This window comes from Anolis sagrei, chromosome 1 (assembly GCF_037176765.1).
Source record: "Anolis sagrei isolate rAnoSag1 chromosome 1, rAnoSag1.mat, whole genome shotgun sequence".
NCBI lineage: Eukaryota > Metazoa > Chordata > Lepidosauria > Squamata > Dactyloidae > Anolis > Anolis sagrei.
In genome coordinates, this window is record NC_090021.1 from 160,832,729 (window position 1) to 160,850,598 (window position 17,870).

The 17,870-nt window shown below is 38.2% G+C and overlaps 1 protein-coding gene across 6 annotated transcripts in view; it reads right to left on the reverse strand.

Annotated features, from left to right (window-relative positions):
* Nucleotides 1–17,870, reverse strand: part of AGAP1 (ArfGAP with GTPase domain, ankyrin repeat and PH domain 1) — a 406,754-nt gene that overhangs the window by 66,167 nt on the left and 322,717 nt on the right. For 4 of the 6 annotated variants that reach the window (XM_060783904.2, XM_060783913.2, XM_060783893.2 and 1 more), the window contains 2 exons: nucleotides 12,434–12,511; nucleotides 769–923 (listed from right to left, as the gene is read on the reverse strand). In XM_060783904.2, coding sequence (XP_060639887.2) covers nucleotides 769–923; nucleotides 12,434–12,511 — 233 coding nt within the window. The remainder of the gene's footprint in view (nucleotides 1–768; nucleotides 924–12,433; nucleotides 12,512–17,870) is intronic. The other 2 variants (XM_060783920.2, XM_060783898.2) reach the window with 1 other exon arrangement.

Genomic DNA, 17,870 nt, shown 5'->3' on the forward strand with positions numbered 1-17,870 from the left:
TTCATGAATAAACCAGTTTTTTTTAACCTGAAAAATTTCGGGAGGAGGGGTCGAACCCCTAACCCCCCCCCCCGGCTAAAGGTCTGCATACCAGAAAAACCAAACAATCTATTTCTGAGTAACCTGCCTCAGTGCTTTTAACAGGGCAGAATGAGAACTTAGTTGATCAAGGCTATAGAAATATGACAATTTTGAGGAAATTGTTGGCTGAAAAATGTGAGAGACAAACACTGTCAGACATCTACCAGTAACTAAGAGACACAGTGACAGATAGGAGTTTCACAAAAGCTCTGGCACAGGTAGAACATGTATAAACTAAATCCCTAAATAGGCATGTGTTGTAATGGCAGAGCAGTACAACATTGCTCTGATACAATCCTAGTGTTAAGCATAAAACTGTGTATGTTTTCTACACATATCGAAATGCATCAGCTTATTAAAAGGTAATAATACTTCTAGATTTTTAAAAATAGTTTTTGCTGATTTCAAAGTATTAAAATGAGTCTATGATAAATAAATAAAGAAGCAATTGCTATAATTAATGGAGTCAGTAATTCAATCAACTTAGTTATTTCAAATATGGTGTTGGACAGAAAAGTGAAATAATTCCTGTAAATGTAAGCAAAACTAGGAAACCTAAAAATAACATTGAACAGCAAAACAGCATTCCAGATCTGATATTGCTTGTCAGGATGTCTCCTCTGAAGCCTCACAGAGACTGTAAGTGCTAACAGCAATGATTCAATTGGTCAATGTGGTAAATCTAACCTTATTCTTGCTGCTCTCACATGACTGCAAACTGGCCAGGATCTGACTCTCTATAGCCTGGACCCAGGCATCTCTTTCTTCATATGTTGTTGCTTCAAAGTGCCAAGTCTGACCAGTGAGGGATACAATGATAAATTCAAAATTTTCTTCTTGTTCTGAAACAGAAATGGGAGGCAAGAGTGAGAGGGAAGACAGGCATGTTTACACTTAAAGGAAAAAATGCAACAAGGAGTCCCACATCTCTTTCATTGCTATTTAAAAAAAAAAGCAGCCTTGTAAGGTGTAATTAGATGTGGTGGTAGAGAGGATCTCTCTAACCTATTCCATTTCAGCCATTGGCCCTTGGAAATTTGCCTCCCCCCCCCCCCTCAATTGGTTTCTCACTTGCAAAAGGAAAGATGCCCCCGTGCATCTGCCTTCAAGTTGCTTGTTGACTTATGGTGACCCCACGAATATATTATTTTTCCCCTGAAAGAGAAGACCTTTTTTTTTGGTGTAGAATGCACGTGGTTGAGTTTTAGCAGACAAGTGACAGAGAAAAACAAAGATTTTTCTATTTCCAGCTTTCCAAAACAGTTTTTTAAATTTAAAATTAGGAAAGATAGATATGAAAGTCTCACTCTACCTAATTTGGCCTGACATAAAGCAACCAACAGTGATTGTTTTTGGATGTATACTTCCTTTATGATGATAACTGCATATTTTTCAAATGTAATTTCTGAACATTCGTGTGCATTACCACATACATAGTTTTCGAAAATGAATGGTGTTCCCCCACCAGATGAAATAAGAGACAGGTTTCCCATACATTTAATGGTTGTATAGAGGGGAAATATTCAGTAAGGGTTGCTTGTATGAAAAATAAAACCTAACATACCTTCTTCTATACAACTATTAGTTACAGGAATGCTGTCCCTTATTTTACCTGATAACCCTAAGTTGGCATCAAATAAGTACTGACCACTTAAACTATAAATTAATGACAAATTCAGTTCAAAATATTGAAATTCCTCCTGTCATTCATGGAAGAAAATAGCAGTCCTGTACCTGAATGATTAAAGTTTGTAGCCCAGCACCATGGCTCACTGGAAAAAGTAGGACTACCAAAATGTATACCCAAAATGTGCCCAAACTAGAATTAAAATGCAAGCAAATGGCTTCAAGTAGCAGCAATATAGTGAGGAAAGGTTAATACTACATGGCCCAAAACATAGATATACACTTTGTGGCATCCACACAATTCGCAGGACATTTCTCCCATTACACAGCTGTAATATATAGCGATATAACAATAAATGGTTATCCCAAGAATAATCAGTTAATCCAATGTAGCAATCACAATTAAGTAACAAGATGGTCCTCCCGGGCCTGTATTATAGAATCATAGAATCATAGAATCAAAGAGTTGGAAGAGGCCTCATTGGCCATCCAGTCCAACCCCCTGCCAAGAAGCAGGAATATTGCATTCAAATCACCCCTGACAGATGACCATCCAGCTTCTGTTTACAAGCTTCCAAAGAAGGAGCCTCCACCACACTCCAGGGCAGAGAGTTCCACTGCTGAACAGCTCTCACAGTTAAAGGCATTCAGATAGACTTCAGATGAGGAAAGAAGATGACAGTGCTCAGGAGAACATGTATAGCAAGAATTAAATACCATGTATAATTTTCAGACATGAGAAACATATGAAGACTACAGTGAGATATGTGCTTATTTTTTGCAACCTAAAATCATATATAAAATACCCAAAGTTTTGTCAAGATTGACAGGTCAGAATTGGAAGGCAAGCTGCCCAGAGCCAATCTGCCCAACCCCCCCCCCCTTTTTAAATTGTTTCATCATTACAACATCTTGCTTACACTTCGAGTGGTGCCTCACTCTCTGAACTAAGAAGATGGGTTTAGAATTATGGGATATTTCCTATACAAATGTAGTAATATTACGGATTCACTGTTTGACTTCACTATTAGATAAAGTTAAACAATGTCTTCTCCTAGTACAAAATAACATATGGTTCTGTTCTTTCCATGGAATAATCCACTCATTATTTTTCTGTATCTACCCAGGAATCTTTGCCAAGATAGGCTGGTCTTTTGCTGTACACTTGCTTGCTATGGGTTTTCCTCCCAAGCATTTGCCAAAGACTTGTTTCAGTACTACAACTGAGCACTGAAATATGTGGTAGCTCCCAGTCTATGCACAGTCTATCCCTGCTATTTTTCCTCTTTCTCTCAGTTTAATCAACATGTAAAGGATGAAGACATGGAAGCCAAAGATCATTTTCCTTGCCCAGTACAGTTTCACCTGGAACAGGGATGAGCTGAGGTGAGAAGAAGGGCTAGCCCTTCTTTCCCTCCTGCCTTCCTAAGAAATGTTCTAATTGAGTATGAGGTTAGAACAACAGAAGCAGGTTAGCCTCTCTAGAAGGCAGCCTCTCTATGCTGGAACTGGATCCGAAGAGCAGGCAAGCTCTAATTTTTCTGTCTGCAGCAGACATTATGGGATACAGTTTTGATCAGACATCTGGTAGACAGAATTGTTAATTGTTAATGCTATAAAACCCATCTTAAGCTTAGCCTGTAAAGAAATGTCCCATCACAGAAATACCATTGGATTCCAACTGTGCATAGCCTTGGAGCTACTTTTCTTCTGACTTCATTCTACTGAAATTGAAAATGAGATGAAAACGACAATATCATCATTAGCACCATCTATTCATGCTATTTACAACTTGTCATCCCCCCGCCCAAAATAGAGACTCAAAGCAGCTGAGAATTAAAAATGTAGAAAAAAACCCCCACACAATCAACTCTAAGGTTAAATTAAACCCTCAACGATATCTAAAAACCATGTAAAATATACAGTGAAAATGATAAAATTTGGGTTAAAAACAATACAGTTAAAAACAGTAGAGCGCGCTCTTAAAAGTCCCGTCTTTAAAACACGATCAGTACTCAAAAATTACAAAAAGTATGGACAACCTGTATGATACTCAGGAGTAGGATGCATGTGTATAATGATACATTTTTTTTTAAAAAAAAACTGCTTTTTGAGAATATGAAGACTGACCCATGCTAGCTTGTTAGCGCTTGTCAGAAGAAATATTTTTTTTTCAAAAAAAGAATAAAGATGTCAAAAATAGGATTCACATATTAGCAGTAGAATGCATCTATTCCATTTCACAGGCACCTTTTAACTTATTTATTTAGGCAACACTCTTATAATGATATTTCAGATCCAAATTAGTGCTAGTATTGGCATGTACTCTAAGTGCCTTTTAGGAAAAAAGAGATTAAGTCTATCAAAATATTTTGAAAGGTTGACAGAATGACCATTATGAAATTATTCTCAGCTGCATTTTGCAAGATGCCAAATGCCCTTTCCTTTCCCAGGAGACAAGTTTTGTGGGCAGCTGGAGTCCATAGGTGACTACTTGACTCTATTACTGTCATTCAGCCCATGTAATTTGAAAGTCACGGAACCTCTTGGAAGAAATTTTATGGCAAGGTAGAAATTATCTTTAGATGGACAACAAAGCAGTGAAGGAATCAAGGGATCCAAGCAATAGATGGGTCTACATTAGTTGGGACTATAGTCAGGCTCATTTCTCATAAGTCAAACTGGGGAGCAGGTAGTATAGATATATGGTGTATGGGTGTGTGTGTGTGTCAAACACAGTCTTCTCTGCATCTTCTCCCCATTTCTCTACACTGCCAAAATTGAGTCCCATGGAGTTCATCACATGACGCAAGGCAACTTCGGGCAGGACTCCATTTCGGCAGTGTAGAGAAATGGAGCCCAGAGTACCTTTGGAGGAGTCAGATATTAGCCGACTCCTAATTGGAGAACATGGGGAGGAAGTGCAGAAACGACAGGAAAGCATGGGGAATGAGAGGCCATCCCAGAAGATGGAAAAAGATGGTAGAGAACAAAAGAGGATGCTTCCCTTCACTTTCCCCCATTTTCCCTCCCTGTCTGATAAGGTCTTTGCTTAACAGTTCTGACAGGAAGCTCCATTTTACACAATCATGCTACAAACACCAACTTCCTTTTCAGTTACTATCATCTGTCTAGCATGAGAGAAGCCTCCTCGCAGGATTGCAAGACATCCGGGCATCCCCTGGGCAACGTCTTTGTAGACGGCTGATTCTCTTACTCCAGAAGCAACCAGAAGCGACTTGCAGCATGCAAACAAGCAAGCAAAACAACCAACGGACCTTTTCAGGACCAACCATGACAATAATCTCAATCAACATTGAAGGCATGTCAGTTACCAAAGAACAACTGCTCTATCAACTGTGCTGAGATAAGAAATGCGATGTGCTGTGTGTCCAAGAAACACACAGGGATGAACAACAGAAATGACCCAAGTGCCATTACCGCTCAAGCAGGGAGCTTTGAGATGGTTGAACAGAAGCTCTCCGAAGCTCTAGGTGCTCTTACAGGGAAAACCAGCTGATCCCTAACCCATCTAAAACACAGACATGTGCTTTTCATCTCAAGAACAGACAAGCATCCCGAGCTCTGAGGATCAACTGGGAAGGAATCCCACTGGAGCATTGTAGCGGACCCAAATACCTGGGAGTCACTCTGGACCATGCTCTTACCTACAAGAAGCACTGCCTGAACATCAAGCAAAAAGTGGGTGCTAGAAACAATATCATATGAAAGCTGACTGGCACAACCTGGGGATCACAACCAGATACAGTGAAGACATCTGCCTTTGCACTATGCTACTCTGCTGCTGAGTATGCATGCCCAATGTGGAATCTTTCAAAGGATGTTATACTGAATATGGAGTACATTTGTTTCCGTTGTTCCAGATATCAATACATGGAGATATCAAGTGCAGGTAAAGAGAATCAAGCTAAATATTAGGAATAACTTACTGATGGTGAGAGCAGTTTAACAGTGGGATATGCTGTCTTCTTTTAAAAGTTATTTTTATTCACATTTTCCATTTTACAGTGAAAGAGGGTGAACAATTTTTTGAAAGGAAAGAGAAAAAAAGGAAAAGAGGAAGGGGAAAGAAGAATAGGAGGAAGGGGAAAGGGCATGGGAAAATGGGAGTAAGGGGTAAAGGAACAGGGAGTATGGGATGCTAGAACATTGGGAAGAAAATGCAGAAAGTGCAAGTAGGAGTGTAGCACTTCCAGTGCGATCGGCAGAGATTAGGTCTTCAAAATAAACAATTTAATTCCTTCCGCCGTATGCTGACTTCTTGTTAAAGTCCATTCCTTTTTATATGTGTTAAATTTGAAGTTTCATATCTTTCTGCAAGTATTTATTCAAAGGTTCCCAATTGATATAATTTCTTTTACTAGTATTTTCCATTAATTGTGATAGCTTGTCCATATTCATATATATTCTATGGTTTTAGCTAACCAGTTTTCTGTTACGGGTAAGTCTCTTCTTTTCCAAGTCTGGGCTACAATAATTCTTGCTGCCGCTGTCAGGTAAAATAAAATCTTCTCCTCATTACTCTCTAACTTGACGCTTATTAAATTTAGTAAATAATATTCTAGTTTATATCATATTTAACCTTAATTATCTTCTGAGTATATGAATTAGAATCCAGTATTTCTTTATTATTGTGCATCCCCACCATAGGTGGAAGTAGGTTCCTATTTCTTTCCCACATTTCCAGCACTTATTACTGTGGTCTTTATAAAACTTAGATAATTGAACCAGTGTTAAATACCAACGGTAAAATGATTTGTACCAATTTTCTTTTATGTTTATTGCTTTTGTATATCTTAGTCTGATCTTCCATGCCTGTTCCCAACAGTGGAATATGATGTCTTGAAGTGGAGTCTCTGCTCTAGAGGTTTTTAAAGGGAGGCTGGTTGTTGGGGTGTTTTGACTGTAGATTCCTAAAGGGCAGAGTGTTGGGTTGGATTGCCTTTGTGGTCACCTCCAACTCCAGGAGTCTATAAGGAACAGTCTAAGAAGAATGCCTCTGGTTCTGGGTGTCATTAATTGCAAAAAAGATTATGCTGAAGGGCAGCACATTATTTTGCAATATGCCAACAAACTTCATATTATTTCAAACAAAGGAATACTGAAAAATAAAAACCATTGGGGCAGAGAGTTTAGCAAACAGCAAGGGCACCATTTTGAGGAGCCCTGCGGCAAATATATGGTTAGCAGTATAAATTGTGTCAAAGAGCTATATAGTAGTGTTTTATTTCCTTAGTTTGTTAACAAATTTGGGAAGCATGAGGGTGACTGTGGAACTCATCTGAGCAGGTATCCCTTTAAAGCAAAAAAAAAAGAGACACGGGATTTCTACTTTGGAAACTGATGTGAAGGGCGATCTGGCTCACTATGTTTGCCCCAAAGACTGTGAATCTAGTTATAGCAGATTAGCAGAAATAGTAGTAATCTCTACAGCTGAGAAAGCCATTGACATATATCTTCAAACTACAGCATCACATCTAAATGGTTAACTTTTTAATCCAGCTGCATTAAAGCTTGGGCAGTTTAAATCCCTGTGAGCCCAATCACAACATTTTATTAAACAATTTTCTAAGCTCAACTGTTATGCATGGAAAGGTCCAGTGTAATAATATTTTAACACCATCAACCTGTCAAAATCAACTTGTCCAATTACCCCAAACTGCATTAACAACTGTGAATATTACTCTAATTGTGTCCAGTTTCTATGCAGACAAAGTCCCACATGGCTAATTTTGCATCCTTAGGGGCAAGCAACTTGGCCATCAAAGTGATTTCACAAAAAATTCTACTCATAACACAGGTCCAGGTTGTCATCATTCTTTACTTTATTTCTCCCCTAAAAGGTTAGTGGGCCAATTAGTCACCAGTTATTTCCTGGAAATCCAGCAGACTGAGGGTTAATGGATTGGAGGTAGTGTTTTGTTTTGTTTGGCAGCTTTGAAGGACATCAGAAAATATATAACCGCCAACCTTTTGTGGATTTAAAAAGAGAACAGTGGAAGACACACATGTAGAATAATGTGAGAAAATCCAGGCAGCAGCCAGAGTTATTTCTCTAGAACAAATACAATAATCTAATCCACGTGGTTTTTTATTGCATCATGTTCCAAAATACATGCCACTGTTTATTATCTTGAAGTCGACTCCTCTCATTCTCACCCAATTTCAGCAATACGCAACATTTCTATACAGAACATTACATATTTTGGTCTGGATTCAGACTATCTCTATCTTCCTTGATTTTCTAACTTTAGTTCTCTTGCACTGATCTCTCTCTGTCTGTCTGTCTGTCTGTGGGAGAGATAGGGGAATGCAACCCCTTTGTTCTTCCTTGATCTTGCAGTAGCTACTGGTCTGACTTGGGGGTGCCATTTCACAACAATTTTGTTCCTATTTGAGGAACTAGTTCCAGGGAGGAGCACAGGATGACTGAAAATCAACATTTTGATAGTTCATTGTAGAACTACTTAATAATCAAAATCAATGTGGAGTCATTGGGGCCACATTGTTATCAACCCAATTTCTCTGTTCCATTTGAATCAGCATAACATGTGCCTATTCTTGGTTACTGGCTAGATACAACGTTAGGTTGAATCGGGGCTTCTTAAAATGTTTCTACTTGTTATCCATTTCTGTCTGAAAATTTTAACATGACCCCATGAATATACATATATTAAATGGTATAAAATCAATTTGCATGGCTTGCTAAGTAGGCCGATCTTCCTTTTGTGGAGTACAGCTGAATCATTTTGTGCAGAGTCCACTGTAAATCCTGCACATTGTTGCTAACACATTTGTGGAAATGGGTGGCATTCGGAAACCTTCTGTTGTTGGTAATTTCTTGTGACCCCAAGACTGATTAAAGGGGCCCCCATCTAGGGTTGGGGCTCAATGGGTGAGATGAGGGCCCATATAAATCCTAGCAAAACAGAGTCTATGGGTGAGTGATTTTTTATTTTTATTTATCGTGTCAGTAGCAACCAGACAATTGTATTACATTTTTAACTATTTTTTAACAAACAGACAAAACAGAGTTTGCAAGCTTGGCAGTTAATTAAATGTCCTTTGACCAGTAGCTGGCCACTTGGAGTGCCTCTTGTGTTGCTGCAAGAAGGTCCTCCATTGTGCATGTGGCGGGCCTGAGGTTGCATTGCAGAAGGTGGTATGTGGTTTGCTCTTCTCCACACTCGCATGTTGTGGATTCCACTTTGTAGCCCCATTTCTTGAGGTTGGCTCTGCATCTTGTGGTGCCAGAGCGCAGTCTGTTTATGGGTGAGTGATCAAGGTGCAGGATTTCAAGATTTCTGTTTAGGATAGTACCACACTTAGTTCTTCCCTGAGTAAATAAGGGGGATAGCACAGAGACACTCCTAGCTCCATCACAATTCCTTAGGGATGTCATTCTGCAATGCCATGAGGTTCTTCTCAAAAGAAACAATCAATAATGTGGCCAATGCTCTTCTTAATACAAGAAAGTCTTTTTAAAAAACTGTTTTTGAAGTTTATTTGCAGTTTAGGGCTGCTGCACAATATTTGTACATGGAGGTTTCTGTCTTTTTTATACATGAAATATGCTTATGCATGAATAGTATTTTCTTGTGCAGAAGCATGCAAATATGTGAGTTTTACACAGAACAAATCCCCAATAACAGCATTTCTGTGTGTGCATGAAACACCTTTTTTCATAGTAAACGACATCTTTTTGTAGAAAAAAACATAGTAATAATGATAATAATATTTTCTGCACAGAAATGTTGTTTTCTGCGCACAATATGCTGTTTTCAGGGGGAAACAACCACGATGGCCATGTATGTGAGGGCCAGTAATAGGGAGGAGGGAGCAAGCGTGTTTTCTGCTGCTCTGGAGACTAGACTTGGAACAATGGCTTCAAACTACAGGAAAGGAAATTCCATCTGAACATGAGGAAGAAATTCCTGACTGTGAGAGCTGTTCAACAGTGGAACTCTCTGCCCCAGAGTGTGGAGGCTCCTTTTTTGGAGGTTTTGAAACAGAGGCTGGATGACCATCTGTCGGAGTGCTTTGAATGCAATTTTCCTGCTTCCTGGCAGGAAGGTTGGACTGGACGGCCCATGAGGTCTCTTTCAATTCTATAATTCTTGGTGACTTTTCTGCAGAATAACATTTGAATTGTGAATATTCTCATTAGCCCTGGGTTTTTCTCATCAGGGATTGATATACACATTTTCAATACTCTGATAATGTTTTTGGAATCCCTATGATGGAGCTCCCTTCAGGGTGAGAAGGGTGGGGAATAAATATAGTAAATAAATAAATTTTGTGGTAAATATTACCAACTTCAATTGCTATGCATAGTGCCACTATGATAAATGAATTAGTAAATCCATGGCAATGCGAACTATGTGGAATTTTTTTGAGGTTGCTCATGAAACTATAGTTGATGCGGCAAGGAATTCCATAAGGCAGGGGCAGAAATGGAAAAAGCTCTGCGTCTGGTACTTTCCAAGTGCACTTCTCTAGGACCCGGTATATAAAGTAGGTTGCGTTGGGATGGTCATTGCGACCTCCGATGATGGGAGAAGGAGAGGCGGTCCCTAAGGTACGATGGACCCTGGCCGTAAAGAATTTTAAAGGTCAGAACTAGCATCTTATATAGACCACGGTATTTTATTTATCGTGTCAGGCAACTGAACAGTTGTATTACATTTTTGACAGAACAAACAAACAAAACAGAACAACCAAACATAGACCACGGTAATCAGTTGGAAGCCAATGCAAATGCCGCAGCATTGGAGTTATATGGCATTTCATGGGTGTTCTTGTGAGTAACCTAGCTGCCGCATTCTGAACAATACGGAGCTTTCGGGTCGTAGACATCAGAAGGCCAACATACAGGGTGTTGCAATAGTCCAGCCCAGACGTGACCATGGCATGGATGACTGCTGCCAGAGCCTCATCAGATAGGTAGGGTGCCAATTGCCTCGCTTGTTGTAGATGTAAAAAGGATTATTTGCTGGCAGCAGTGACCTGAGCTTCCATTGTCAGCTGCGAATCCAAAACGACACCCAAGCTCTTAACGGTAGGCAAAGGAGATAGGGCAGCACCATCGAAGGTGGGTAGCAAATGCTACAGCCTGAAGGTGGGCAGCAAATAGCTACAGCCTGTTGTTCATAACCCTATCTTCCAGCAAAGAAAGGGTTAAACCTCAGGCTATGAGAATCATATAAATATAAATGCAAGAAGAATTATTCTTTTGCAGGGACGAAAAATACAAACAACGAATATTTGTGGTTCTTTTTCCAAGAACAAAAAAGTCTTATTATTATTAAGCCTCGGCTGTTGATATTTATGTCTAATCCATTTCCAGCCCACCCTCACCCCATAAAAGTCCCATGGAAGGTAACCAAAATGGTCACAAAAATAATAGCTTTGTTATTTTAAAGGTGACCATTTAAACTTGACAATGGGAAATAAACCAAGATTATAGCAGAAATTGGCCCTTAACAAGTGGCTGTAAAAAAGCACTTTTGTGTCCCAGATCCACTTTATCTGCTGATGTCAGGAAGGCAGCTGCCTGAGATACAGTAGTAATTGTGCAAAAAGGAGACGGTGATATAAATCACCAAAGGTTAATGACCAGGATGTGAACACAGGGACTTGTTTACAGAAATAGCATGCAATTTAAAATTTACAAGAGATTTAATGCTGTCTCTTCTCAATCACTAAAACCAATAGCCCAGAAAATGGTGACATTAAGAAAAATATTATAGTTATAATAATTCCAAAATAAGTCAATTAGTGTAAGGGCATGTGCTTGTGATTACTTGACCCATTTGGTTTGTACTTAAGTGAAAAAAAAGCCCCCCATTACCAGAAGATTACTGAGTTGTGACCTATTTTGCATCCAGAATCCTGTATGCCATCCCCATACACATGCTCCCTGAGATGCGGGCTGAAGATATTTTCCCCTCCTTTCTCGATTTCCAAGTAATTTTGATCTTTGACATTAGTAAAAAAAAAGTTTTTTTTAAAAAAAGAAAGTAGGTAGTTTATAATTGCATTGTTCAAATGAAGGTGAAGGAAAGAAATTCAATCTGCTATTATACAAACGCCATGATGGCTGTCTTCCTGAAAACAGCAATGCAAGTCAATTTGTGAACTTTGGCACCAGGTGACCTTTAGAAATACAACAATATACAGAATTTACAAGCAAGAGTCGCACATGCAAATAGTTTGGCTGTGCCTCGCTTTCGGATTAGAGCCGCAGAAAACATTATGGAGAATGCTTTCACAAAACAAATTAAGACTGTTACTTAAATGTCACAGCACACTATTGTATTTGGCTACAGATCATTACACCTGATACCAACACTTTAAAAAACTGTAATAACCTAGGAAATATTACACTGAGTGCCCACATGTATAAAGGGAGAATAAAAAAAAACATCAAGGAAATGGGTTCTTGAAGTAATTTAAACATCACTACTCCACGACTAGAGGGAAAGGTCAAAATTTAAGTAAACTGAAAGGAACATGAATGGCAAAATAAAACACACAAACAGAAAGATGGAAAGACCAGAGGAACAATCTGCAAACACAACATGAAAGCACGCATGCTTTGGGCAAATTTTATTTTATTTTATTTAGGGATGGGGGAGAGGCAACAAAGATACAGCTTGGAGAAGAAGCAGTTACTTTACAACACGTTGATTTTTAATGTTGTTACCTTCAGTGTTGGTGCTGCTGCTGCTGTATATATTTCGCAGGCTACCAACACGATTTAGTTTCCATGCTTTGCGTTTGGCTGCATCCAGACAGCAGAAAGGGGAGAGAAAAAAAAAGAGAAGAGTAAAAGAAAGAACAGAAAAGTATGAAAAAATGGGAGGGAAAAAAAAGGTTGAAGCCGCATATGACGTAAAGTACAAGCCAAAGCTCCCCAGGAAACAGATATACACATTCTGTTCAATATGCAAAGCTTAAAAAAACCGCTCTTCAAACAGAAAGATTCTTCGAAGTTTGCATGTAACTTCAAGCCAAAGAACAGAAAAGATATTTGCCACTCAGTTTACACAAAGTATGCACTAGAAAGAGAACAAAAGTTATAGCAGACAGTGCCATATTACGAGCCCTACTTTCTGAAATAATTAATTGAATTGTATAAATCACTAGATGTTTCCAATAATAAAAACTTTAACTCCAAGTGACAGAGTAATATATTTCGATAATACAAACAGATTTGGATAGACTTTTATTTGCCTAGATGTTATCTGGCTAATGATGGCTTTAATGTACATAGATATTGTCAGTATGCAAATTTTGTTCTACCTCAAGCACACAAAGTATAAATTATTATTTGACGCAAGATTCTCAAATTTAAAATGCAGTGTTGCTATTTAGTCCTCCATTTTAATTAATATTTATTTATTGCCATTTAATCATCTTTCTTTGAGGGAGTTTCAAGCAGTGCAAATGGTTATTAAGATGTATTCACCATCCATCAATTTAGATCAACTAAAGTTTAGCCGGTAATTTTAAGTATAATACTCCTAGGATGGCTAACAATTGATGGTATATATGTGCTCTATACCAGGGCTTCTTAAACTATCTCCATTCACGACTCCTTTCTGCCTGAGAAAATTTTAAGTAACCAATGGTATACACAGGTATAGACATAAAAACCAAACATTTGTTGATAAATCAGTATATGCAAACCTTGCTTAACACTCTGATTTGGTTGTGCATTTAAGTAACCAGATCAAATGTTGCCATAGTCACTGCTGAATGTTTTTATGTTGAATGTTTTATGTTTTATGAAACAACTGATTTTTGGGAATAAGTATTGTAATTGGCTGGTTGGGGGTGAAGGGTTAGCACTGGGTGATTGGATGTAATGAAACAGGAGAATGGAATATTATAGGTATCAAGACATACATATTCTGTACAATTGTTAATGCGAAGTGATAAGTATAAGAATGTTTAAATACTGAATATGTTAAAGCTACAATAAATAAATTAAAAAAAAGAAATAAAGTGATGATGATGATGATGATGATGATGATGATTATTATTTTCCTTTTTGTGGAGTACAGCTGAAGAATTTTCTACAGAGACCAACGTAAACATTGCATGCTGTTGCTAACAGATTGGTTTAAATGGGTGGCCTTTTACTGTTGCCCATTTTTTTCGTGGCCCCAACATTGAGCTAAGGGGACCTCATTTAGGGCCGTGCCCCACAGTTTTAGAAGCAGTTCACTATACAATCCATCTTGGATCCATCCTTTGAGGCAGGATTAGACTGATAGAAAGGATCCTCATATAGGTTTCATGGCTTGATATTAGAAAAACATACTCAGGCTCTCATGTTCCCCTTCCCCTGCATGTTCCCTTTTCAGCACAACTGCAAAATGTTTCAAAACTCATTTCCATTTTGTTAAACAGAGATTACCAGGATATTGAGAGTGGAATATATCTTTAAGTATGTGTCTAGTCTTAACCATGGTTTGCTAAAATATGCTAACTTCAAACCTGAATTGACAAAGGTGGCTTGTTACAATTCAACAAGGATTGAACTAAAACAAGTAATAGTAGCTTCTGGTCTCTTTTTGCAGCTGTGGCAGTTGAGGGTGTGTGAGAGAGTTTGGCCAGACTGTAGCTTGTGCCTGAAACATTAAGCCACGGTTTACCAAACTATGGCCCCTTCTATATTGCCCTATATCCTAAGATATAATCCTAGATTATCTTCTTATCCCAGATTATCTGGCAGTGAAAACTCACATAATCCAATTCAAAGCAGATAATCTGGGATCAGATCCTGGGATTATAAGAACAGCCTATATAGTAAAGGTGTAATGATCTATTTAGTTAGGCCATAGCAAGAACCTAGAGGATGAATGAAGATCTGAAACAAAGCCCAAAAAAAGCAAAGTTCTCAACATATCTGTACCTATTAATCAAAATGCCCACTGCAGACTGTAGTGATGAAAATAATCTTTAAAAATATGCGAAAAATGACTGACAGATGTGTTCTTTGAACGTCAAGAAACCATGCTGAAAAAAACCTAACCTACCAAGAATTTTCCCAAAATGCCTACATGGCTGTTTTGCATGGAAACAGCATTAACTGCACAGATGTATTATTTTCTGAACAAAAAATATTATAGTTGGAGCTATCTTCTGGGTACAAATTGAACATGGCTGATTAAAAAAAACCCAACAAAATTTATTGTTTAAGAAACGCCATTTTCTAAGCAGATTATAACTATGAAAAAAAATACCATTTTGACATGTAAAATAAAATTTCTGTGCAGATTTGATCATTTTCTGTGCAAAATAACCATGTGCAAATTTTGTGCAGAATAATAACCTAGCTGTAAATAGTCTTTCAAAAAGATGTGAAAAACTCAGAAACATCATTACCAAGGGCAGGCAGATATTTTTTTCTTACTTGGCAAACAGTAAAGAATTCATTTGAATTTTCACTCCATCCTAACCCTTACCCTAACCCTAACATTCTGGATGGAGTTTTGAACCCAGGTCCAATTCAGGTCTACAACTCTACATTGGCTCTTTGTATCTTCAGTTTTATGTGACTTCTTACCAGTTTTACATAAAGCAATTCCTGTTGGAATATGCAAAGATTTATCAAGTCCTAATGTTCAGAGAGGAAAAACAGATTATTATGTGAAGTCAAAAAGGGGGACATGTCTAATTGCCTTTTGAAGCCAAATACCTCATCATATTTTGTGGAGGCAAATTCCACAGACCGAGTATGTACAGGCAGTCCCCGAATTACAAACATCCAACTTACAAATGATTGACAGTTAGGAATGGGGTCAAGACAACAGGAAGTGAGAGAAATCTATCCCTTGGAAGGGAAATTAAGTTCTGCATGGGGAAAAGGTGTCTCCACTGAAGCTTTCTCACCAATCTTTGTTTCCAAAGCAAGCTACATTTTTAAAAATCCAATGATCATAGACAGAAAGTGAGGTGAAATCTCCTAAACAGGGGCAGAGACAGCAAAACAAACATCACAGGGGTGTTAACCTTTCCCATGATACGCTACACTAGCATAGCATAGGGATTTACACTTTAAAAATGTACCAGTCTGACTTACATACAAATTCAACTTAAGAAGAAACCCAAAGAATTATCTTGTTCATAACTTGGGGACTGCTTTTATTTTGTGATAAAGTTATTTATTCTGTCCCGAATCTCTTGCCATTCAGTTTTGTTGGGAAATACAAAGATTTGGCAGTATGACATATTTTAGTAAGCCGTTATCATGTTCTGTTCTACTTAGCTTATTTCTAAACTAAAAAGCTTGTAATGCTGAAATCCATACTGATACTGGATGTCCTATAGCCAACAGATAATTTCCTGTGGCAGTTTTTGCACTCTCTCTAATCTTTGCTGTTTGCCTTCAGGTCGTTTTTGATTGATAGTGGAACCTATCATAGGGTTTTCTTGGTAAAATGTTTTCATTAGACGGTTGCCATTGCCTTCTTCAGAGTCACCCATTGGGTTTCCTGGCTGAGTGGGGATTTGAATCCTGGTGGTTTCATTTTCAGTCCCATAATTCCCAGCATAGAATTTGTCAACTGCTGCACACAGAGCCAATGTTTTCATTGAGCTACTCTCTGTAACTCCTCAAAATGCCTTCCTGGGGTTCATACTGGTTCAGACCCCATGAGTATATGTGTGAATATTGTTTTTTCCCAGTTCACCTCTCTTCTAATCAAGTATATAAAAAACAACTAAATCAACGGGAAAGACACGAATCACACACTCATTCCCTCCCAACCAGCTTCATGATCAAATTCAGAAGTCTTGAAGTTATCTGTAAATCTTAGAAAAGCTGTTATGAGATCCAGTCATGGATCTTGGCCATAATGTGTAGCTTGACCTTAAGAAGAGGGACAAAAGCAAATGCCTTATCTATCAACAAAATATACATTTAGGTTCATAACAGCATTGTACACAGTTCTGCCTCATGACTCAAATCAAGCTAAGTAGCCTTCTTGGATTCGGACTCGGGCCAAAAGTGTGATGTTTATTCTTACAAAGTTTTTTTTGTGTATATGTTCAAAATTCACAACCAAATATTTGCAAACAAAGAAATCAGGCATAATGAAAGAAACGGGAAAGGGATCTGTTAAAATAAATTAAAATCCGTTGAACTTTATAGGTTTAAACATAGAAATATGATAATAAATACATTACACATACATCTCACTTGGCTTTTGACATTTTCCTAGGGTTTCATGTAACATGGAAGTTAGGTTTATCAGAATAAAGTGAATATATGTCTTGCCTCAATAGTGCTTTTCTATATTAAATCTAGTAATAATGATTTAAAGATTATTATAAAAACAAATTCTACATGGCAGATAGAATCATAGAATCAAAGAGTTGGAAGAGACCTCATGGGCCATCCAGTCCAACCCCCTGCCAAGAAGCAGGAATATTGCATTCAAATCACCCCTGACAGATGGCCATCCAGCCTCTGTTTAAAAGCTTCCAAAGAAGGAGCCTCCACCACACTCTGGGGCAGAGAGTTCCACTGCTGAACGGCTCTCACAGTCAGGAAGTTCTTCCTCGTGTTCAGATGGAATCTCCTCTCTTGTAGTTTGAAGCCATTGTTCCGCGTCCTAGTCTCCAAGGAAGCAGAAAACAAGCTTGCTCCCTCCTCCCTGTGGCTTCCTCTCACATATTTATACATGGCTATCATATCCCCTCTCAGCCTTCTTTAAACATAATAGTACAAAAGCTATAGAAACACTTGAATCTCTAATATGAAGACTCTTCATAAAACACACTTGTTATAATGAACCAAACACAATAATTAAGTAAGTTATATATAGGTAAAGGTAAAGGTAGTCCCCTGACATTAAGTCCAGTCATGTCTGACTCTGGGGTGTGGTGCTCATCTCCATTTCTAAGCCGAAGAGCCAGCGTTGTCTGTAGACACCTCCAAGGTCATGTGGCCGGCATGACTGCATGGAGCGCCACCGGGGGCTCCTTAAGTTATATATATATATATATATATATATATATATATATATATATATATGTTCATAAATAGAATCACAAACATAAAGTCATGGAATAAAAAGAAGAAGCCATCTACAAGATGGACCAAGAGTGATGTTTTAATAACTTTTTGA